At 43.2% G+C, this 24552-nt stretch overlaps 1 protein-coding gene across 10 annotated transcripts in view; it reads left to right on the top strand.

Moving 5' to 3' along the window:
* nfixb (nuclear factor I/Xb) overlaps positions 1–24552 on the top strand; it is a 392155-nt gene that overhangs the window by 335679 nt on the left and 31924 nt on the right. For 8 of the 10 annotated variants that reach the window (XM_059991877.1, XM_059991878.1, XM_059991875.1 and 5 more), the window contains 2 exons: positions 13930–14077; positions 21161–21252. In XM_059991877.1, coding sequence (XP_059847860.1) covers positions 13930–14077; positions 21161–21252 — 240 coding nt within the window. The remainder of the gene's footprint in view (positions 1–13929; positions 14078–21160; positions 21253–24552) is intronic. The other 2 variants (XM_059991874.1, XM_059991879.1) reach the window with 1 other exon arrangement.

Genomic DNA, 24552 nt, shown 5'->3' on the forward strand with positions numbered 1-24552 from the left:
TACAACTGGCTTTCTTGCAGGAATGGTGGGAGTTACTGACCGGTGATTCCCGACCTGATTCCTGATTACAACCTCATATCAGAAAAGTGCCCAGCTCAAAATGGCCCACAGGCATTTCTTATTGGATAGTACCTCCACAGCGATAGACCATTCAGCACTTCAGAATCTGTACTGGCCAGACTTTTCTGTAGCCTTGCAAACACCAGATCAATTTTTAAGAAGACACCACTAAGTTTGCTTCCACTCACTTTCAAACAATGCAATCCAGATCATGCCACACCGCACAAAAACAAAGCATCTCTTTATTTCCTCATTGGCAATTATCTTAGATACCTAGCTACTGACTCTCTCATAGTAGAGATAGTTCCCTCACAAAATGTTCAGGTTATACAACATTTTTCCTATTATAAGCTACACTATTCACCTTATATTTTTGCCTAAACCCAGTTGAAGGCCACCACTAAAAAAAAAGCATAAGCACAGTAATGTTTACATAGATGATTTCCATTGTAAATGAGAGATAAGAATTCATATTGTAAATAATGAAAATACATGTGCAATGTTTAAAGAAGGTGACTGGTTTACTGTCAACATGGTCCAGTCCAATCATCTTCTGAACTTTAATCCCCCTTCACCATCACCTTGAGGTCATATGTCAGAATCAGTGTGACGTCAATGCACGTGCTTACTGACTTCTGTGGTGTGGGAGGAGCTGATGTCTTGCAGACATGAAGGCAAGCCTTTCCTGAGTCATAAACATACCCACTTTGATTTAAATCTAGAGTTTGACACATGATCTCCTCCATGAACTCTGTCTATACTTCTGGCTGTCTCAGTAAAGCAGACAGCATAGTCAAAGACCCTGGACGTTCTCTCTTCTCTTTTCTCCTCTCCCACTGGCAGAAGATACAAAAGCCCGAAAGCACGTGCTCTTGAATTGAATTAAACTGACTTTATTACTTACATCCTTCACATACATGAGGAGAAAAAATCTTTACATTATGTCTCCATTTAAATGTGCAATGTGCAATCATAGTAGTTTATGATTTATAATAAATAGAACAGTCAATGTAACATAGAATACACTCAAATCAGCATGAATTAATCAGTCTGATGGCCTATTGGTAAACACAAAGTACACTGCAGATGCTGTGGTCAAAGCAACACGTACAACAAGCTGGAGGAACTCAGCAGGTCGGGCAGCATCCGTGGAAACGAGCAGTTAACTGTTGTACGTGATGGCCTATTGGTCCTGGCTTTAATGCTACGGTATTGTTTCCCGGATGGTAGCAGCTGGAACAGATTGTGGTTGGGGTTACTTGGAACCCCAAAGATCCTACATGCCCTTTTTTTCACACCTGTCTTTGTAAATGTCCTGAATCATGGGTAGTTCACCACTACAGATGTGCTGGGTTGTCTGTACCACTCTCTGCAGAGTCCAGCGATTAAGGGAGGTACAGTTCCCATACCAGGCAGTGATGCAGCCAGTCAGGATGCTCTCAATTGTGCCCTTGTAGAAAGTCCTTAGGATTTGGGGGCCCATACCAAACTTCCTCAACCGTCTGAGGTGAAAGAGGTGCTGTTGTGCCTTTTACACCACGCAGTTAGTGTGTACAGACCAGGTGAAGTCCTCAGTGATGTGGGTGACAATAGACAATAGGTGCAGAAGTAGACCATTCGGCCCTTTGAGCCTGCACCACCATTCTGAGATCATGGGTGATCATCTACTATCAATACCCAGTTCCTGCCTTGTCCCCAAATCCCTTGATTCCCCTATCCATAAGATACCTATCTAGCTCCTTCTTGAAATCATCCAGAGAATTGGCCTCCACTGCCTTCTGAGGCAGTGCATTCCACACCCCCACAACTCTCTGGGAGAAGAAGTTTTACCTTAACTCTGTCCTAAATTACCTACCCCTTATTCTTAAACAATGCCCTCTGGTACTGGACTCTCCCAGCATCTGGAACATATTTCCTGCCTCTATCTTGTCCAATCCCTTAATAATCTTATATGTAGCAATCAGATCCCCTCTCAATCTCCTTAATTCTGGTGTGTACAAGCCCAGTCTCTCTAACCTTTCTGAGTAAGACAGTCTGGACATCCCAGGAATTAACCTTGTGAATCTACGCTGCACTTCCTCTACAGCTAGGATGTCCTTCCTTAACCCTGGAGACCAAAACTGTACACAATACTCCAGGTGTGGTCTCACCAGGGCTCTGTACAAATGCAAGAGGATTTCCTTGCTCTTGTACTCAATTCCCTTTGTAATAAAGGCCAACATTCCATTAGCCTTCTTCACTGCCTGCTGCACTTGCTCATTCACCTTCAGTGACTGATGAACTAGGACTCCTAGATCTCTTTGTATTTCTCCCTGACCTAACTCTACACCATTCAGATAATAATCTGCCTTCCTGTTCTTACTCCCAAAGTGGATAACCTCACACTTACTCACATTAAACGTCATCTGCCAAATATCTGCCCACTCACCCAGCCTATCCAAGTCATCCTGAACTCTCCTGACATCCTCATCACATGTCACACTGCCACCCAGCTTAGTATCATCAGCAAACCTGCTGATGGTATTCTCAATACTTTCATCTAAATCGTTGATGTAAATCGTAAACAGCTGTGGTCCCAATACCGAGCCCTGTGGCACCCCACTAGTCACCACCTGCCATTCCGAGAAACACCCATTCACTGCTACCCTTTGCTTTCTATCTGCCAACCAGTTTTCTATCCATGTCAATATCTTCCCCCCAATGCCATGAGCTCTGATTTTACCTACTAATCTCCTATGTGGGACCTTATCAAATGCCTTCTGAAAATCGAGGTACACTACATCCACTGGATCTCCCCCATCTAACTTCCTGGTTACATCCTCGAAAAACTCCAACAGATTAGTCAAGCATGATTTGCCCTTGGTAAATCCATGCTGGCTCGGCCCAATCCTATCACTGCTATCCAGATATGCCACTATTTCATCTTTAATAATGGGCTCTAGCATCTTCCCCACTACTGATGTTAGGCTGACAGGACGATAGTTCTCTGCTTTCTTCCTCCCTCCTTTCTTAAAAAGTGGGATAACATTAGCTATTCTCCAATCCTCAGGAACTGATCCTGAATCTAAGGAAGATTGGAAAATGATTACCAACGTATCCGCAATTTCCAGGGCCACCTCCTTTAGTACCCTAGGATGCAGACCATCTAGACCTGGGGATTTATTAGCCTTCAGTCCCATCAGTCTACTCATCACCTTCCTAATGTCAATCTGTTTCATTTCCTCTGTTACCCAATGTCCTTGGCCCATCCATACATCTGGGAGATTGCTTGTGTCTTCCCTAGTGAAGACAGATCTAAAGTACTTATTAAATTCTTCTGCCATTTCTCTGTTTTCCATAACAATTTCACCCAATTCATTCTTCAAGGGCCCAACATTATTAACTACCTTCTTTCTCTTCACATACCTAAAAAAGCTTTTGCTATCCTCCTTTATATTCCTGGCTAGCTTGCATTCGTACCTCATTTTTTCTCCCTATATTGCCTTTTTAGTTAAATTCTGTTATTCCTTAACAATTTCCCAATCATCTGTCTTCCCACTCACCTTAGCACTAACCCTAATGCTGAGGAACTTAAAGCTGTTTACCCTCTCAACCCCAGATCTATTGATGTCAATAAGGGTCAGCCCACCTCCATTCCTCCTGTAATCCACAACCAGCTCCTTTAGTTTTGTGACTTTGAGGGAGAGGTTGTTTTCTTGACTCCACTGTATCAGAGAGATGACTACTTCCATGTAGGCACCCTTGTTATTGTTTAAAATAAGGCCAATCAATGTAGCGTTGCCGGCAAATTTAATTAGCAGATTAGAGCTGTGGGTGGTGACACAATCTTGGGTATACAGGGAATAGAGGAGGGGACTTTCTGAACAATGAAACGGACTCTTGGCCTCACGACCTTGTTGTGATCTTGCACTTTGTCATTTACCTGCACCACCCTTCTTCAGTAGCTTTTACATTGTCATTGTCATTATTCTAGCTTAATCCTGCAAAACAAGCTTTACATTGTGTTTTGGTACACATGACACCAATAAACCAATCCTAGTACCAATCTAATGTGGCCAAAACTGAGTGAGAGCTGGAGGTCTGGAGTACCCCAAAGATCTCCTCAAGAAACTTCCAACCCTACTCTAATATACTCTAGTCATCTATAAATGGTTAAACCATCTTCTGATTTATAACACTCTTGCATTGCATCATCACAAACCCAAAATAAAAGTAGGTAGAGAAATCCCTAATCTGAACTGTATCCAACCAGCACCCAACCTGACATAAAGAAACCCATTGAGAGGAGAGTGAGAGATGCTAGAAGGGTGTATTCTTACATGAGTTCTATAATTAAAGGTTAGTTAGATTTATCAATATTTGTTGCAACACATACAACATACTGAAGGAGCTCAGCAGGTCAGGCAGCATATTTGGAGAGATATAAACTATTGATATTCTGTGCCAAGACCTTTCATCAGGACTAGAAAGGAAGGAAGAAAAATCCAGGATCAGAAAGAGAGGGGAGGGAAGGAATACAAGCTAGCTGGAGATGGGTGAGACCAGAAGAGTGGGTACAAGAGTGGATGGGGGAGGGGTGGGATGAGGTGAGAAGGTTGGAGGGGATAGGTCAAAGAGATAAAGGGCTTGCAGCCTGACAGCATGAACATCAATTTTGCCAATTTCTGATCATTTCTGCCCCTCTTCCTTCCCCCTTTTCCATTTTCCTATTCTGGTACCCCTCGTAGGTCTTCTCTTCTCCTCACCTACCTGTCATCTGCCTCTGGTGCTCCTCCTCCTTCCCTTTCTTCCATGGGCCATTGTCCTCTCCTACAAATTACTTTGTCAGTCTTTACCCTCTTCCAACCATCACCTCCCAGCTTCTTGCCTCATCCCCTCCTCCCCCCAACCACCTTCCCTCTCACTTGGTCGCACCTACCACTGCCAGCTTGTACTCCTCCCACTTGCCCCACCTTTTTAATCTAGCTTTTGCCCCCTTCCTTTCCAGTCCTGATGAAGGCCCTTGGCCTGAAACATCAACTGTTTTATTCCCCTCCATCAATGCTGCCTGACCTGCTGAGTTCTTCCAGCATTCTCTGTGTGCTGCTCTGAAATTTCTGCATCTGCAGAATCTCTTGTATTTATCATTATTTCTTGGTGTGATTACTCACTCACTGAGCTAAGATCAAGGTGGTGGATTCTGGAGAACAGATAGACTCAAGAGAAATGGAGCTGGAAGTCTGATAGAACTTTGTCCCTGATCTTCTGATGTTGTGATAGCTGGCGACCAGCCCTTCATTCTGATTTCCTGTGGCTTGTAGGTTATAATTACTCATGGAGATAACAGATGGTAAAATTCACCAGCTAGTACAAAGCAGACAGGTGATAATGATGATTTGCTCTCCTCCTGATAGTCAGTGTTGGATGATGTTTTGGCATTTGCTAAATGCCAGTAAATAGAAACAATTTTTATGTCTTGAGGTTTGGAGTCAGTACGGGAAGTGGTGCTGAGGTTTGCAGGCATGAGGGACTGATTGGCCTGTTTCAAACTCCCACTTTTTACCTCACAGAAGAAAATTACCTGTCTCGTTCCAGCTCCTAGTCGAACTCTTCTGTGTCCCTCTCCCAAAACCTTGTAACCTGCCAAGTCTGTATCAGGCATGTCTATCAACTCCCCATTGATTCTTTAGGCACTAGGAGAAATTAATAGTAGCCAATTATCCCTCCTACCTGTATGTATTTTGAATGTAATGTGCCTGGAGGAAACCCATGTGGTCACAGGAAGAACATGCAAACTTTGCATGAATAGCACCCAAGGTCAGATTGAACCGGGATCCCTAGAGCTGTAAGATCATGGTGCTGGCCACTGTATCACCAAGCCAGCCAAGCTATGCTTGTGTGTAAAAAGCTTCTCGTGACCATAAGGCAATTCCCTCTAGTTTACCCTCACTACTCCTGAACTGCGACATTAATTCCCAGTGTCAGAGAAGTTTTAAGTAAACCCCTCTTAAAACCTCTGGCACACTTGGCCTACATAAGTCAAAGTATTGAGTACAGAAGTTGAGACATTATGTTGAAGATGTTGGTGAGGCTTAATTTGGAGTATTGCAGCAGTTCTGGTCACCTACCTACAGGACAGATATAAATAAGACTGAAAGAATACAGAGAAAAATTACAAGGGTATTGCCAGGACTTGAAGACCTGAGTTATAAGGAAAAGTAGAATAGGTTGGGACTTTATTCCCTGGAGCATAGGAGAATGAGGGGAAATGAGGTAGAGGCATGTAAAATTATGCATGGGATAGATAGGGTAAATGCAAGAAGGCTTTTTCCACTGAGTTTGGGTGAATATAGAACTTGGTCATGGGTTAAGGATGTTTAAGGAGAACATGAAGGGGAATTTCTTCACTCAGTGAATGGTGAGCGATTGCCGGCAGAAGTGATAGATGCAGGTTTAATTTCAACACTTAAGAGAAGTGTGGATGGATGTGTGGTGGAGGGCTATGGTCCAGGTTTGTGTTGATGGGACTAGGCAGAATAATGATTCAGCATGGAGAAGATGGGCCAAAAGTCTGTACAGTGCTGTAGTTCTGTATGACTCTTTGACATTCCTTCGGATATTTATCCATGGGCTGTTGAATGGCTCTTCGGCCAGGGAGTGTCTCACACAATGTCAACACAATGTCTCACACAGGAGCTCAGAGCAGCCAAGGTGTCGCCAAAGTCTTTGCTTGATAAACACTGCAGATAAAAGCAATAAACTGCTCCCCTTTAGTCCATGTGTCATGGCAAACGATTAATGGAGTGCATCGAATCTCATAAACGCGCCCCTTCTGTAGAATAAAATGTGAAAAATGATAAAAAAAATATAAATAACCCCACTGTGACATGGATTTATTTCCCACCCAGGCACAGGAAGTGCCTGAAACATAAACTTCCTGTCAACCACAAGTCAGTCAGAGCAAGCAACAACACCATTCATGTCCTAGTCCACAGAGGCCAGCATTGTAACCTGTTCTCTCCCCGGCACAGAGCGATATTTTATGCCCCATTGCTCCCCTGTGTAATCCTCCATTCTGAGCCACTTTCAGTTCTTCGTGGTAAAAATCATCTGTAGTTAGGTCTCCACCAACATCAAGATTTGGGGCAGCACAGTAGTTCGAGTAACATAATCATAGTTGCAATGATTGGCGTTCAATTCCTGCCATTGTCTGTAAGGAGTTTGTACGTACTTCTTGGAGCATGTGCGTTTCCTTGGGGTTCTCTGATTTCCTCTTACATTCCAAAGACCTATGGCTTAGGGCGAGTAAGTTGAGGATGACATCATGGTTAAACTTGCAGACTGTCCTTTGTACATCCTCAGACTGTGTTGGTCATTGACCCAAACAACGCATATTGATGTTTTGAGGTACATGAGAGATATAAAGCTAATGTCTTTAATCTCCTTAATATTGCAATTAAGCAGGTCAGTTCCTCAATTGGATGATTTGTGATATCTTTCACAAATTTTGACACTGACAAAAATCACCAGATAAGGGTAGCATGGTAGTGGAGTTGTTAGTGTAATCCTTCATGGTGTCAGCAGGCCATGCAGCATCTGTGGAAAAGAGTAAGCAGTTGACATTTTTTGGGCTGAGACTCTTCATCAGAACTGGAAAGAAGGATGAGAAGTCAGAGCAAGAAGGTGAGTGGGGGGAGGTAGAAATACAAGGTAGTTGGTGACTGGTGAAACTGGGGGGGGGTGAAATAAAGAGCTGGAAAGTAGATTGGTAAAAGAGATAAAGGGCTGGTGAAGTGGTAATCTGATAGGAGAGGGTAAAAGACAATGGAAGGAAAGGAAGGGGGAGGAACACCAGAAGGAGGAGATAGGCAGAAATAGGATTGGAGGAGCGGTGAAGGGGGAGGCAATTACCAGAAGTTCAAGAAATGGATGTTCATGCCACCAGATTGGAGGCTACCCAGACGGAGCATACTGTGTTGCTCTTCCAACCTGAGTGTGGCATCACTGCAGCAGTAGGGCACTGTATATTAAATTGGTTACATTGCTGTTGCTGGGCAGTGAAGGCTTGTTGGGCCGGTGACTGGGCTGTACTTCTGAATGAAAAAAAAAGCATGTTGCCAGCAGGTATTGATGTGTGAATGCAGTGCCACAGCCCTTCAAACACACTCCTGCAGCTGGGTTACATTGGAGTACGTGGGGAACCAGCAGTCTTCTTGGGCTCTGGACAAGAATTAGGCAGTCAAATGATATCAGAAACCAGTAGCAGTCCTTAAAACACTTCTCCAGAGGAAGCCCAGGCAGTCACAGGGAGAATGTAGACAATAGACAAAAGACAGTAGGTGCAGGGGTAGGCCATTCGGCCCTTCACTGTGATCATGGCTGATCATACACAATCAGTACCCTGTTCCTGCCCTCTCCCCATATCCCTTGACCCCGCTATCTATAAGAGCTCTATCTAACTCTCTCTTGAATGCATCCAGAGACTTGGCCTCCACTGCCTTCTGGGGCAGAGCATTCCACATATCCACCACTCTCTGGGTGAAAAAGTTTTTCTGCATCTCTGTTCTAAATGGCTTACCACTTATTCTTAAACTGTGGCCTCTAGATCTGGACTCACCCATCAGCGGGAACATGCTTCCTGCCTCCAGTGTGTCCAATCCCTTAATAATCTTATACGTTTCAATCAGATACCCTCTCATCCTTCTAAATTCCAGTGTATACAAACCAAGTTGCTCCAATCTTTCAACATATGACAGTCCCGCCATTCCGGGAATTAACCTTGTGAACCTACGTTGCACTCCCTCAATAGCAAGATTGTCCTTCCTCAAATTTGGAGACCAAAACTGCACACAATACTCCAGGTGGGGTCTCAGCGGGGCCCTGTACAGCTGCAGAAGGATCTCTTTACTCCTATACTCAATTCCTCTTGTTATAAAGGCCAGCATGCCATTAGCTTTCTTCACTGCCTGCTGTACCTGCATGCTTGCTTTCATTGACTGATGTACAAGAACACCTAGATCTCGTTGTACTTCCCCTTTTCCTAACTTGACTCCATTTAGTTAGTAATCTGCCTTCCTGTTCTTGCCACCAAAGTGGATAACCTCACATTTATCCACATTAAACTGCATCTGCCATACATTTGCCCACTCACCCAACCTATCCAAGTCACCCTGCATTCTCATAACATCCTCCTGACATTTCACACTGCCACCCAGCTTTGTGTCATCAGCAAATTTGCTAATGTTACTTTTAATCCCTTCATCTAAATCATTAATGTATATTGTAAACAGCTGCTGTCCCAGCACTGAACCTTGCAGTACCCCACTGGCCACAGCCTGCCATTCCGAAAGGGACCCGTTAATCACTACTCTTTGTTTCCTATCAGCCAGCCAATTTTCAATCCATGTCAGTACTCTGCCCCCAATACCATGTACCCTAATTTTGCCCATTAATCTCCTATGTGGGACTTTATCAAAAGCTTTCTGGAAGACCAGGTACACTACATCCACTGGCTCTCCCTTGTCCATTTTCATAGTTACATCCTCAAAAAACTCCAGAAGATTAGTCAAGCATGATTTTCCCTTCATAAATCCATGCTGACTCGGACTGATCCTTCTGCTGCTATCCAAATGTGTCATAATTTCCTCTTTTATAATTGACTCCAGCATCTTTACCACCACTGATGTCAGGCTAACCGGTCTATAATTCCCTGTTTCTCTCTCCCTCCTTTCTTGAAAAGTGGGACAACATTAGCCACCCTCCAATCAGCAGGAACTGTTCCTGAATCTATAAAACATTGGAAAATGATTACCAATGCATCCACAATTTCTAGAGCCTCCTCTTTAAGTACCCTGGGATGCAGACCATCAGGTCCCGGGGACTTATCAGCATTCAGACTCAACAGTCTATCCAACACAGTTTCTTGCCTAATATAAATTTCCTTCAGTTCATCCTTTACCCTAGTTCCTTTGGCCACTATTACATCTGGGAGATTGTTTGTGTCTTCCCTAGTGAAGACAGACCCAAAGTACCTGTTCAACTCGTCTGCCATTTCCTTGTTCCCCATAATAAATTCACCCGTTTCTGTCTTCAATGGCCCAATTTTGGTCTTAACTATTTGTTTGCTATTCACATACCTAAAGAAGCTTTTACTATTCTCCTTTATATTCTTGGCTAGTTTACCTTCGTACCTCATTTTTTCTTGGCATATTGCCTTTTTTGTTATCTTCTGTTGCTCTTTAAAAGCTTCCCAGTCCTCCGGTTTCCCGCTCATCTTTGCTATGTTATACTTTTATTTTTATACTGCCCTTTACTTCCCTCGTCAGCCAAGGCCGCCCCTTACTCCCCTTAGGATCTTTCTTCCTCTTGGATAGAACCGATCCTGCACCTTCTGCATTATTCCCAGAAATACCTGCCATTGTTGTTCCACTGTCTTCCCTGCTAGGGTATTGTTCCATTGAACTTTGGCCAGCTCCTCCCTCATAGCTCCATAGTTTCCTTTGTTCAATTGTAATACTGACACATTCGATTTTCCCTTCTCCTTCTCAAATTGTAGGTTAAAACATATCATATAATGGTCACTACCTCCTAATGGTTCCTTTACCTCGAGGTCCCTGATCAAATCCGGTTCATTGCACAACACTAAATCTAGAATTGCCTTCTCCCTGGTGGGCTCCAGTACCAGCTGTTCTAAGAATCCATCTCGGAGGCATTCCACAAACTCCCTTTCTTGGGGTCCAGTACCATTCTGATTCTCCTAGTCTACCTGCATGTTGAAATCCCCCATGACAACTGTATGATTACCTTTGCGACATGTCAATTTTAACTCCTCATTCAACTTACACTCTACATCCAGACTGCTGTTTGGGGGCCTGTAGATAACTCCCATTAGGGTCTTTCTACTGTTAGAATTTCTCAGTTCTATGCATACTGACTCTACATCCCCTGATTCTATGTCCCCCCTCGCAAGGGACTGAATATCATTCCTTACCAACAGAGCCATCTCACCCCCTCTTCCAGTCAGTCTGTCCTTTCGATAAGATGTATATCCTTGAATATTCATTTCCCAGGCCCTGTCCGCTTGAAACCATGTCTCTGTTATTCCCACAACATCGTACTTGCCAATTTCCAACTGAGTCTCAAGCTCATCTACTTTATTCCTTATACTTCGTGCATTCATATATAATACTTTTAATTCGTTATTCCCCTCTCCTTTCATATCAATTCCTATTTCACTTGGCCATACTGTATGATCTCTTCTTGAGCTTTCTACTCCATTGATTCTGTTAGCTTTATTTGTCACATATACATTGAAACATCAAAACATATGGTGAAATACGTCCTCTGCATCAGACCAAGGAGGTGTCAGTCTGAAGATGTGCTGGGTGCAGCCCACAAGTGTCGCCATGCTGCTGGCACCAACTTGGCATGCCCGCAACTTACTGACTCTGATCGGTACGTCTTTGGAGAAACAGAAACATAGAAACAGGCGGTGCTGGGAATTGAACCCCAATTGCTGGCACTCTAAAGCTAACTGCTATGCTACTGCGCCACCCTACATGGGTTGCCTATGGAGGGAAATAAAGAGCTGACATTTTGGGCCAAGACCTTTCATGTCTCTAATTACTATTTGCAATGGTTTCTTGGTGATGAGAGAGGGGTGGCTTATGTCGCTTGTTCCCATTCCTCTCCTTGAGACTGGATGAAGCAGCCTGCAGTAATGTTAGAGTCAACTCTCATGTCCATTGTCATCTGTGCTGTCTGCAGTCCTTCAGAGCTTGTGGGGTGCAAGTGCAGAAAGGAGAAGGTGGGAAGTCACTGCAATCAGAACCTCAACAACCCTCAACACACAAGGGAACTCACTTGGTAACAGAAGAGTGGGGTGTTTGGTCAACTTTTCTCCAGCTTCCTTTGGGCCCAAAGGCACCCTGGCCAGTTCTTTACTGAGATTTTACAGTGTAACACAAGAGATTCCGCTGATGCTGAAAATCTTGAGCAACACACTCAAAATGCTAGAGAAACTCAGTAGGTCAGGCAGCATCTATAGAGGGAAATTAAAAGTCAATGTTTCAGGCCAACACCTTGTCGTATTGAAGGATCTTGGCCTGAACTGTCAATTGTTTATTCTACATTTCAGTCTGAGACCCTTCATCAGGACACTTCTGACGAAGAGTCTTGATGGAGGGTTTTAGTCCAAAGTGTCCACTTCTTCATTTATTCTTCATTAGATGCTGGCTGACCTGCTGAGTTCCTCTTACATTTTGGATTCTCAGCAGCTACAGAATCCCTTGTGTTTATGTTAATGTGTGAGGAGCAATTGATGGCTCTGTGCCTGTGCTGGCTGAATATCGAAAACTCCCTGAATATTGAAAGTCCAAGATAGGATGGATGTGCAGAGGATGTTTCCAATAGTGGGAGAGTTTAGGACCAGAGGGCATAACCTCAGAATGGGTGGTTATCCCTGTAGAAGAGAGATATGGAAGAATTTCTTCAGATGGTCATGAATCTGCAGAATTCATTGCCACAGAGTGCTGTGGTGGCCAAGTCATTAGATATATTTAAAGGGGAGGTTGATTCGTTCTTAATTACTAAGGGCATCAAAGATTATGAAGAGAAAACAGGAGAATGGGGTTCAGCGGGAAAATAAATCAGCCACGATCAAATGGTGGAGCAGATCCAGTGGCTCAAATAGTCTAATTCTGCTCTGATATCTTATAGTCTTGTGGCTAACATTAGGAACGTGCAACAGAGCACTCAGATTCCAGAGGAGATATGTCGATGTATCAGGAGAAGGTCATGCAATGTTCATCTGACTTAATGTTGCTGCTGAAGGAATGATTATCTGCTTCTGCACTCCTCTCCACAGATGCTGCCTGACCTGTTGAATTACTACAGCATTTTGTGTCTGTTGCTCAATATTTCCAGCATCTGCAAAATCTCTCGTGTTTATGATCTGTTTCAGTAAGAAAGTGGACGATTCTTGGTTCAGGGGAACTTTGTAAGGCATGTTGTGAGAAGGCAGTTGCAGAGCCAACATCTGTTGGCACCAGTGGGTGCTTTATGAGATGCTGGTATGCATGTTCCCAATTAGTCATGGACAGAGGATTGAACTGTAAGGGAAAATCACTATTCCTCAGAGGATGGTATCTTTCAAGATGTTGGAATGATAGAACACTACAGCACTGAAACAGGTTGTCTGGCCCATCTAGTCCATGCCGAACTAGTCCCATCGACCTATACCTAGACCATAGCCCTCCATATCTCTCCCATCCATGTGTGTATCCAAACTTCTCTTTAACGTTGCAATCAAGCCCAGATCCATCACTTCCTCTGACAGATCATTCCACACTCTCACCACCCACTCAGGTTCCCCTTGAATATTTAGTATTTCACTCTTAACCCATGGCCTCTTGATCTAGTCTCACTCATCCTCAGTGGAAAATGCCTGCTTGCATTTACCCTATCGACAACTCATAATTTCATATAACTCTTTCAAATCCCCTCCAAGAGAATGAACTCCTAACCTACTTAAACTTTCTGCCCTCGCGACTTGGCAACGTCCTTGTAAATTTTCTCTGTATTCTTTCTTTCAATCTCATTGATATCTTTCCTGTAGGTTAGACCGCATCTGTGTGGGCAAGAGGTATTGTCAATGTTTCAGGTCAAAACCCTGCACAGATAAAAATCAAGTGAAAATATCTCTTTCCCTTTCTACTAATGGGAGGAGAAAAGATTGTGTTTGGAAGTGAGGGAGGGAAGAGAGGGGTCAACACCTGAAATTGGATATCATTGGTGGAAGAAGATGGTGACTTGTGCAACTGGGCTCCCGCGCCTTCTGCTTATTAAACTGTGTGTGCTCGTTCTCTCTCTGCTTTTTTTCCACATTCACAGCCAAATGGCGGCAGCCAGGGCAAGGTTACGGGGTCATTTCTGCTGCCACCACCACCACCTATGGCCAGACCAGTCCCCCTACCAATGTCTGATCCAAAATCTACCAGCGCGTCCCCAGAGGGAGGAGCAACATCACCCACGTCGCCCTGTAAGTGAAGCAAGACCCTCCACTGTGCTGTGCTGTGTGTGTGTGTGTGTGTGTGAGTGTGTGTTTACTGTGCATGTGTGTGTTTTGCTGTAATAGCATGGCCTCTCTTGCACCTGTCCCACATCAGGGACATAGTCCCTTCAAGCGATTCTGCAGATGCTGGAAATCCAGAGCAATACACAAAAAAATGCAGGAGGAACTCAGCGGGTCAGGCAGCATCTGTGGACAGTCAACATTTCAAGCTGATTTCTGATGAAGGTTGTCATGTGTTACTCCTTTAGGCTTAGAGTAACACACAAAACATGGCAAGAACTCAGCAGGTCGGTCAGGCAGCATCTGTGGAGAGGAATAAACCGTTGACGTTTTGGGCCGAGATCCTGATGAATGTTCTTCTCAAGCTTTCAGCCACACACAAATTACTGGAAGAACTGAGCAGGTCAGGCAGCCTCTTTGCAGGGAAGTGGACAGTTGAGCTGATGAGCAATCTCAACCCAAAACATCAACTGTTGAATTTCCTCCATAGATGCTGCTTGACCAGCAAAGTTCTTCCAGTGTTTTGTGTGTTGCTCCAGATGCCAACGCCTTGTGTCTCTCCTAAACTGAGGACTGTAATCCCTATGGTTTAGAAAGTGAAGTGAATTGTTCAAAAAGGGTGAGACGGAGAGAAACCATGTCCATTGGTTTGAGTGTTTAAAACTAGGGCTAAAGTCTAGATGTTTGGAACCAGTCAGTTCAGAAGCTACAGAAGACTTCTACATGCAGAGTATAAAACCGGAAAATGCTGGAAACACTCAGCTGGTCAGGCAGCATCTGTAAGGAAATGAACAGTTGTTCAGGTAAAATACCCTTCTTCAGAAATAGCAAGGGCTCGGCAACCTGTAACAGCAAATCTGTTTCTCTCTCCACAGATGCTGACTGACACACTGAATGTTTCCCAGTATTTTCCGTTTTACCCCAGTTTTCTGGCATCTGCAGTTATTTTGATTATTCTTTATATTTTAGAAAAGTGACTGTTTGAAAGAGCAGTCAACTTCTTCTATATCTTCTATAAATTGTAGCTGAATGAGGCAAATTTGTATTTACTTTTAAATAATGACAGGCTTGGACAGAGTGGATATGGTGAAGATGTTTCCAAAGGTGAGAGTCTAGGACAGCCAGAGATGTTTACAGCTCCCTTATTTATTTACTTAGTGATACAGTGCACAACAGGCCCTTCCAGCCAAACGAGCCCCACTATCCAACAACCCACCTACTTAACACCAGTCTAGTTGTAGGACAATCTACAATGACCAACTAACTGGTTAACAAGTACGTTTTTGGACTGTGGGAGGAAATCTGAGCACCCAGAGGAAACACACAAAGTCACAAGGAGAATGTACAAACTCCTTAGAGGCAGTGCTGCAATTGAACTACGAACTCTGAACTCTGAACTCCCAGAGCTGTTATAGCATTGCACCTACCACCATGCTACCATGGTGCCTGTGATTCATTGGGTTAAAGTAGGCAAATGCCAAGAGAGATGATCCATTTCTTTTAAAGATATATCCAATCTGTCCCACTTCTATGATTTTCTTCAGTAACTGTCCACCTTAACACATTGGATTGTTCTTGATCCAGCCCGCACTCTCATTTGCCACCTTCTCCTTCCATGGGTAAACTCTTCCCCCAATATAAAGATTAGTTTTATTTCTCACATGTACCTCAAGACATAGGAGCAGAATTAGGCCACTCAGCCCATCGAGTCAGCCCCTCCATTCCATCATGGCTTGGATTTATTATCTCTCTCAACCACGCTCTCCTGCTTTCCCCTGTAACCTTTGATGTCCTGAATAATCAAGAACCTATCAATCTCCACATTAAATATACTGAATGAACTGACCTCCGCAGTCGTTCGTTGCAATGAATTCCAAAGATCCATTGCACTCTGGCTCAAGAAATTCCTCCTCATCACTCTTCTAAATGGACAGCCCTCTATTCTGAAGCTGTGCCCTCTAGTCATAGAGTCACCCACTGTAGGAAACATCTTCTCCACCTCTACTCTATCTAGGCCTTTCAATATTCAATAAGTTTCAATGAGATCCCCTCTCATTTTTCTAAACTCCAGTGAGTACAGTCCCAGAGCCATCAAACTTTCTTCATACATTAATTCTTTCACTCCCGAGATGATTCTTGTGAATATCCTCTGGACCTTCTCTAATACCAGCATATCATTTCTTAGATAAGAGGCTCAAAACTGCTCACAATATTTCATGTTAGGTCTGACCAATGCCTCATAAATGATCAGCATTCAATCCTTACTCTTATATTCTAGTCCTCTCAAAATGACTGCTAACATTGCATTTGCCTTCCTTACCACCAACTCAACCTGCAAGCTAACCTATAAGGAATCCTGCAGAAGGACTCACAATTCCCTTTGTACCTTTGGATTTTAAATTTTCTCCCCACTTAGAAAATTGTCTACACTTTTATTTCTTCTACCATATGTTGCCTATATGATATTCTTTCTGCCTCTTTTTTTCATATTCTCCCAATCTGTCTAAGTCCTTCTGCAGACACCTTACTTCCTCAATACTACCTGCTCCTCCACCCATCTGTATCATCTGCAAACATGGTCACAAAGCCATCTATTCCATCATCCGATTCATTGACATATAACGTGAAAAGGATCAATCCCAATACCAACCCCTGTGGAACATCTCTAGTTGCTGGCAGCCAACCAGAATAGGCCCCCTTTATACCCACTCTTTGCCTCCTGCCAGTCAACTAATCTTGTGTCCATTCTAATATCCTTCCTGTTGTCATAGGCTGTTGTCTCGTTAAGCAGTGTCATGTGTGGCACCTTGTCATAGGCTTTCTGAAAATCCAAATAGTCTACATCTACTGATTCTCCTTTGTCTATTCTGTCTGTTATTTCCTCAAAGAGTTCTAAAAGATTTATCAGACAAGATTTCCCTTTAAGTAAACCATTGCTAACTTTGGCCCACTTTACCATGTGCCTCCAAATACCCTGAAATCTCATCCTTAATAATGGACTCCAGCATCTTCCCAACCACTCAAGTTAGGCTAATTAGCCTACAGTTTCTTTTTTACTACCCAATGCAGAACTGCTGTTCTCCCCGGGCTCTCAGCCACAAGCTGTTCCTAAAAACCTATCATGTAGGCATTCTGCAAGCTCCCTCTTTTGGAATCCAGCACCAGTCATATTTTCCAATCTACCTGCATGTTGAAATTCCCCATCACTCCCATAATATTGTGCTTATTACATGACTTTTCTATCTACTGCTGCCTGCTGTAATTTATAACCCACTTCCTGGCTACTGTTTGGGGTTTACCGTCATTCAACCGTATACATGTATAATCTAAAAACAAAACAACATTTCTCTGGACCAAGGTGCACAACACAGTACATATAACTCATACACAACATGTAAAACAATATTACCACAAATAAATTAATAGGTAATAAAACATAGTCCAGAGGATTGACATTTGGTATCAGGTGCATTTACGACACAAGTTAAAAAGTAAACAGTATAATGCTACTGGTACTTCTTAAGTGATGAGAACTGAATGGTGGCAGGGAGTTCAGTAGTCTCATGCCGTGGGGGAAGAACCAGTTCACCATCCTAACAGCTATTGTCCTAACGCTATGGTACCTCCTGCCTGATAGTATGGGGTCAAAGAGTTTGTGGGATGGATGAAATGGAACATTAACAATGTTAAGGGCCCTGAGCCAAAAAATTGCTAATGGCTTGAAAGCTGCTGTGCTAATTTTAAACATTCCTAATGATCAGAGACAATACAGAAGGATTTAAGTGTTTTATTTTTGTTTCCATACTTCCTCTGTCAACCATCCCAGACATAAAGAAAGGGACCAGGTGTGAAGTGCATCCCCTCTGCTCCTCTGTTCTGGGAGAAATTCCTGTGTATCTTTCTTATTTTGAAAATATGTCTTCTGGATTGGAGAGCATGTCTATGAGGATAGGTTGAGCAAGCTAGGGTATTTCTCTTGGATGTGAAGGAAGATAAAAGGTGACTTGATCGAGGTGTACGAGATGATAGGACGCATGGGTCAAGTGGATGGTCAAAGACTTTTTCTCAGGGTGGAAATGTCTAATTTGAGAAGGCATTATTTTAAGGTGATTGGAGGAAAATATTTAGGGTGGGGTACCTACCAGAGGTAGGTATTTTACACAGAGATTGACGGGGACTCGTAATGGTCTGCCAGGGGCGGTGGAGAGGTAGATACATCAAGGACACTTTTAGACACAGAGTAAGTTAAAAGGCTGGCACAACATTGTGAGCTGAAGGGCTTGTATTGTGCTGTATAGTTCTATATTCTCTTTTCAAGTTACATCACAAGATTAAAGACGTCAGTCATTCCTTATGAGCACCCTTCATCCCAGGAATCCACCTAATAAACTTTTGCTGAATTTTCTGGAGAGCAAGCATGTTCATCTTTGACTAAAGAGAGCACAATTCTCTGCATAAACCTGTGACTTCAACAATACCCTGAACACTCCCCTATGTTTACCCTCTATTTCCTTTACAAACCACAAAGAAATCTTATGGTTTCTTTAACTGGAGTTTGCAAGATGTTATCTTTAAACTTCCAGCTTCTTAATTTGACATCTAAAATTAGGGGAGTATTTTTCAACCATCCATTCTGGGTCAAAGTTTGAGTCAGATAGAGAACATACAGGAAGGGATTTAAGCTTCCAGGAACAAGAGAGATTTTAAAATAACTCCTTGCTTAAGCTAAATTAAGATTCTCTCCTTGACTTGTGAATCTGATCAATGTATGACATTGACATCCACACAGTTGTATCGAAGGCACTGATTGATTTAATCATATCAACTCCCTAACCTCTGCAAGGCCAATTATTGGTCTGTGACTATCAGATCAGAGCAGAGTTTGGCCATGCAGCCTAAAAACCTACTCCAGCATATCATCATGGCTGATTTTGTTTTTCAACCTCATTCTCTTGGCTTCTTGCAATAAGTTAAAAGAAAGTCACAGTAAATGTATAATCAAAGTAAATATATATTGCCATATACCTCCTTGAAATTCACTTTCTTGCAGGTTTTACACAAAAATAAATAAATGAATTAGAACTTCTGAAAAAAATACTTTAAAAAAACTTACAATCAATGTGCAAACGAAGACAAATTTAGCAAATAAACATTAAATAAGACCTGTGAATATAAGTTGTAGGTTCCTTGAAATTAAGTCTGTAGGTTGTAGAATCATTTCAGAGTTGTGGTGAATGAAGTTATCCACGTCAGTTCAGGACCTGATGGTCACAAGGTAATAAGTGTTTCTGATCCCGGTGGTGTAGAGCTTAAGACTTCTGTACTTCCTGCCCAATGGCAGTGCCAAGAAGAGAGCATGGCCTGGACGTCAGGGGTCCTTGATCATAGATGCTGCTTTCTTTGTGAAGCACTCCATGAAAATGTGCTCAATGGAGAGAGGGCCCTCCTTGTAATGGACTGGGCTGTATCCATCACCTTTTGTAGCCTTTTTGCGTTCCTGGAAACTTAACCCCCTTATGAATCAAAAGCCTATCAAATTCTGCCTTGAATAGGCCCAGTGACAAATACACCCAGCCATGTAGAAACATAGAAAATCTACAGGACATTACAGGCCATATGGGCCACAATGTTGTGCTGACCATGTAACCTGCTCTAGAAGCTGCCTAGAATTTCCCTACCACATGGCCCTCCATTTTTCTAAGCTCCATGTACTTATCCAAGAGTCTTTTAAAAGACCCTATTGTATCTACCTCTACCATCTTCACTAGCAGAGCATTCCACACACCCACCACTCTGTGTGAAAAACATATCACTGACATCCACCTTGTACCTACTCCCAAGCACCTTAAAATTATGCCCCCTCATGTTAGCCTTTTCAGACCTGAGAAAAAGCCTCTGGATATCCACACGACCAATGACTCTCATCATCTTATACAGCTCTATCAGATCACCTCTCATCCTCCATCGCTCCAAGGAGAAAAGGCCGAGTTCACTCAACCTACTCTCATAGGGCATGCTCCCCAATCCAGGCAACAACCTTGTAAATTTCCTCTGCACCGTCTCTATAGCATCCACATTGTTCCTGTAATGAGGTGACTAGAACTGAACACAGTATTCCAAGTGTGGCCTAACTAAGGTGTGGCAATGAATTCCACAGATTCATCATTTTCTGGCTAAAGAAATTCCTCCTCATCACAGTTTAAGTCAGAATCAGAATTGGATTTGTGATCACTGACGTGTGTGTGAAATGTTTTGCTTTGTGGCACCAGTACAGTGCAATATATGAAATTACTATAAATTACAATAATAAATGAATTGTGCAAAAGATAAATAATGAGGTCATATTCACAGGTCCTTGGGCCTTTCAAAAATCTGGGAAGAAGGTGTTCTTGAAGCTTTGAGTGTAAATCTTCAGACTCCTGTAGCTCCCCCCGGTGGTTGTAACAAGCTGCCTGGATGGTGAGGGTCCGTGATAACACACACAAAATGCTGGAGAACCTCAGCAGTATAGGCGGCACCTATGGAGAGAAACAAAAGGGGGATGAGTATAACCTGGCAGGTGATTGATGAGACCAGTTGAGGGGAGAGGTGAGTGGAGGAGAGGGGGATGAAGTAAGAAGCTAGGAGGTGATAAGTGGAAGAGGTAAGGGGCTGAAGAAGAAATCATGTTGGAGAGGACAGTAGACCATGGAAGAAAGGGAAGGAGGAGGGGAACCAGGGGGGAGGTGATGGACAGGTTTTGAGGGAAGGGAGAAGAGAAGGGGTGAGAGGGCTACCAAAGTGAAAGACAAAAAACTCCCTCCATTGAAGCTGCCTGACCTGCTGAGTATTTTGTGTGTGTTAAGATTCCCAGCATCTGCAGAATCTCTTGTGCACCAGGAAATAGGTAGCTTTTCTCCTTGGTCAGTGGTGTTTAGAACAAGAAAGCCTAGGTATGAGTGAAGCGATCAGCAGGGAAGTTAGATGATATCTTTCTGTGCTGTATGATTCTATGACCATAGGGACTCTTCCTTAGCTGACTCTGACCTTTTCACTCTTTCCCTCTGACAGCATACTCAACGCCTAGCTCCTCATCTGCGAACCGATTCGTCAGCATTGGACCACGGGATGGGAACTTTGTAAATATCCCGCAGCAGTCACAGGTGGGTGCGGTGTTCTTTTGACCACACAGTGGTGGCTAGACTAACCAGCAGAGACCAGAGCCCGACACACCTTCCCACTTGGGAAGGTGCAGCGCGCAGACCCCACTTACAGGGTTTCTTTAGGTATCGATAGCTGAGCACTGGTGACACAGTTAGACTCCATTCCATGTTTGGACAGAGACATGGGACTATACATTTAGCAGCTACTTTACTAGGTACAGGAGTGTAGTCATCTTCTGCTGTAACCCATCCACTTCAAGGTTCAACACTTTGTTCTTTCAGAAATGATCTTCTGCACACTACTGTTGTAACAGAACTGCCACTCACTACGTGTTTGTTTGTCTCCTTTGCACCATTTCTCTGTAAACTCTAGAGACTGTTGTGCCAGTTTCTGGGATACTCAAACCACCCTGCCTGGCACCAATAACTTTTCCACTGTCAAAGTCACTTAATTCACATTTCTTCCCCATTTTGATGTTGGGTCTGAACAACAACTGAATCACTTGATGATGCTTCTTATGCATTGAGTTGCTGCCACATAACTGATTAGATATTTGCATTATTGGGCAGGTGTCCAGGTGTCCAGGTGTACCTAATAAAAAGGCCACTGAGTGTATGTTTTTAATCTGGCTTGTTTCTTCAAAGCAATCTAGCAGATGCAATCTGGAACCTGATTTATTACCAGCCAACAGAGCTCAGAAGTAAGGAAGGCACAGTAGTGTAGTTCCGGTGTCATGGGTTCAATCCTGTGCTCTGGTGCTGCCGATGTGGGGCTTGCACCTTCTCCCTGTGTCAATCTAGTTTTCCTTTTGGGTCTTCCTGTTTTCTTCTACTTGCAGGTCAGTAGTTGGAATTGGTTTATTATTGTCACATGCACCGAGATACAACACAAAGCTTGTCACGTGTGCTGTTCATGCAGATTCTCATTCTTTTTTTTATCATATATACATCAAAACATGCAGTGAAGTGCATTGTTCTCATCAACAACCAACACACCCAAGGATGTGCTGGGGGCAGCCCACAATCATTATCAGATCATCACACAGGTAGAACAAGATAAAACATGAATAACTCCAGGGAAAGTGTAGTGCAGGTAAACATACACATGCAAGGTCATAATGAGCTAGATTGTGAGGTCGAGAATCCAATTTATTGTGCTAGAGAACTATTTAGTAGTTTTATAACAGCAGGGTAGAAACTGTCCTTCAACTGGGTGATATGAGCTTTCAGGCATTTGTATCTTTGCCGATTGGAAAGGGGAGAAGAGAGACACTTAACTGGCTGGTGAAATTTGCCTGGATTATGGGGAGTGTTGACAGGAACGTGAGTAAAAAGGGATTAGTCTAAATGGGTGGATGATGGCTGCTGCCAATTTGATTGCCTGAGGAGCTTGTTTACAGTTTATGTGATTCTCCAAGTGGACATCAGGAGGTGTAGGTTCAAGACCATAAGACATAGAAGCAGAATTATGCCATTCGGCCTATCAAGTCTGCTCCGCCGTGACAAGAGGGGAATTTAAATTCAATTAAGAAAGTAATTCAGGATTTTATAAAATTGATAAGCACTAAACCACAAGACTGTTGTTTATTATTAAAACAACAGCTCAATAATATCATGCAATTTTTCTACTGAGGTTGAGTGAGACTAGAACTAGTCATGGGTTAAGGGTGAAAGGTGAAACAAGGGGGAACTTCTTCACTCAGAGGGTGGTGAGAATGTGGAATGAGCTGCCAGCAGAAGTGGTGGATTTGGGTCTGATTTCAACACTTAAGAGAAATTTGGATAGGTACATGGATGTGAGAGCTATGGTCCAAGTGCAGGTGAATGGGACTAGGCAGATTAATAGTTCAGCATTCACTAGTTGGGCCAAAGGGCCTGTTTCAATGCTGCTGTATTCTATGTCCCTATGATATTATAGAACTAGATCCATACAGCACAGTATAGGCACTCGGGCCCATGATATTTTGCTGACCTTTAAGCTAGTCCAAGATCAATCTCGCCCTTACAGAGCCCTCTTTTTTTCTATCATTCATGTCTTATCCAAAAGTCTCTGAAGTGCTCCTAATGATTCTCTTTCTACCACTACCTGTGGTATGTGTTCCACACCTCCACCATTCTCTGTGTAAAAACCTCACAGACATTTACTACTGACCTATGACCTCCTACCTCTGATACCCCCCCAGAGGCAGAGGAGAGTAATGAAGAAAGAAAGGTAGAGGAAAAAGTGGGAGAAAGGAATGACAGGAAGAGAATGTAAAAGATAGGAAAAGACTAAGGGGGTGAGAAAGATAGTGAAGAGTGAAAGGGCAAAGGAATGATGGTAAGAGAGAGTGTGACAGAGAGAGGGATGGAGTGGAGGAGGAGGCATATATATCAAACTTCTCTTTATTTTGTCTGTTCTTTCTATGGAACCTCTCCTGCATCCCTTCTTCACACCAACCTCTTCATTTTACCATCAATGTGCCTTATTTTCCAAGGTGCCAGTGAGCGGAATAACAAAACAAAACAAAAAAAGAATGTAGTGCTGAACAGAGGAGTAAATCGGAATGAGAGGGGGTGTAGTGGGAATCGCTCAAGCCCACAGCTGACGAAGGAATGCTTCAGCCGGGATTGTGGTGCCAAAGGGGAACATCTGGGCCTCTGATGTTGAGTGTGTCATGAGTTTTGTGAATTTGTATCATTACATATCAGCCACGGCTGGGTCAGTACAAAGGAAAATTACCTCGGCAAAATAATATTTGGAATTCTCTGGAAAATAAAAGTGATTTGTTTTTCTCGGAATCTGCCAGATGGAGGATGAATGTTCACTGTACTTCATAAGCATCCCTTCTCTCGTTATACACATACCCCCATCAACCGTGTTCCAGATTCTCCATTGGGAATGTGGTCGGAAGCTGGGTCGGGAGAGGCATATTCTGTCTGCATGTCTCTCTAGGTCTGTGCCTCTTATATGCTGGTTGGAACCCACTGGCTCTTTATAAGGTCTCCCATTCTTGTAGCACTCATTGAGGTTAAATTTACAAAGTGCACACTTGTGGTGCATGAGAATGCATCACAGTAGTACTCTTTACTGTCCAGGGTGGTGTCAACCCTGGACAAACTTGAAAACCACAATATTACACCTTAACAATGGCCTTTGGAAGACTGAAAATGCATGGAAAATCTGACAGAGATGAGAAACATAGGGAAAGGGAAGGACTTGCACTTTCAGAGTGCCCTTCATAACTTTAGGATATCTCAAAGTGCATCATGTCCAACTGATTCTTCCTTCTCAGACTCATAATGCCCCCTTCTGTCACC

This window comes from Hypanus sabinus, chromosome 16, assembly GCF_030144855.1.
Source record: "Hypanus sabinus isolate sHypSab1 chromosome 16, sHypSab1.hap1, whole genome shotgun sequence".
NCBI lineage: Eukaryota > Metazoa > Chordata > Chondrichthyes > Myliobatiformes > Dasyatidae > Hypanus > Hypanus sabinus.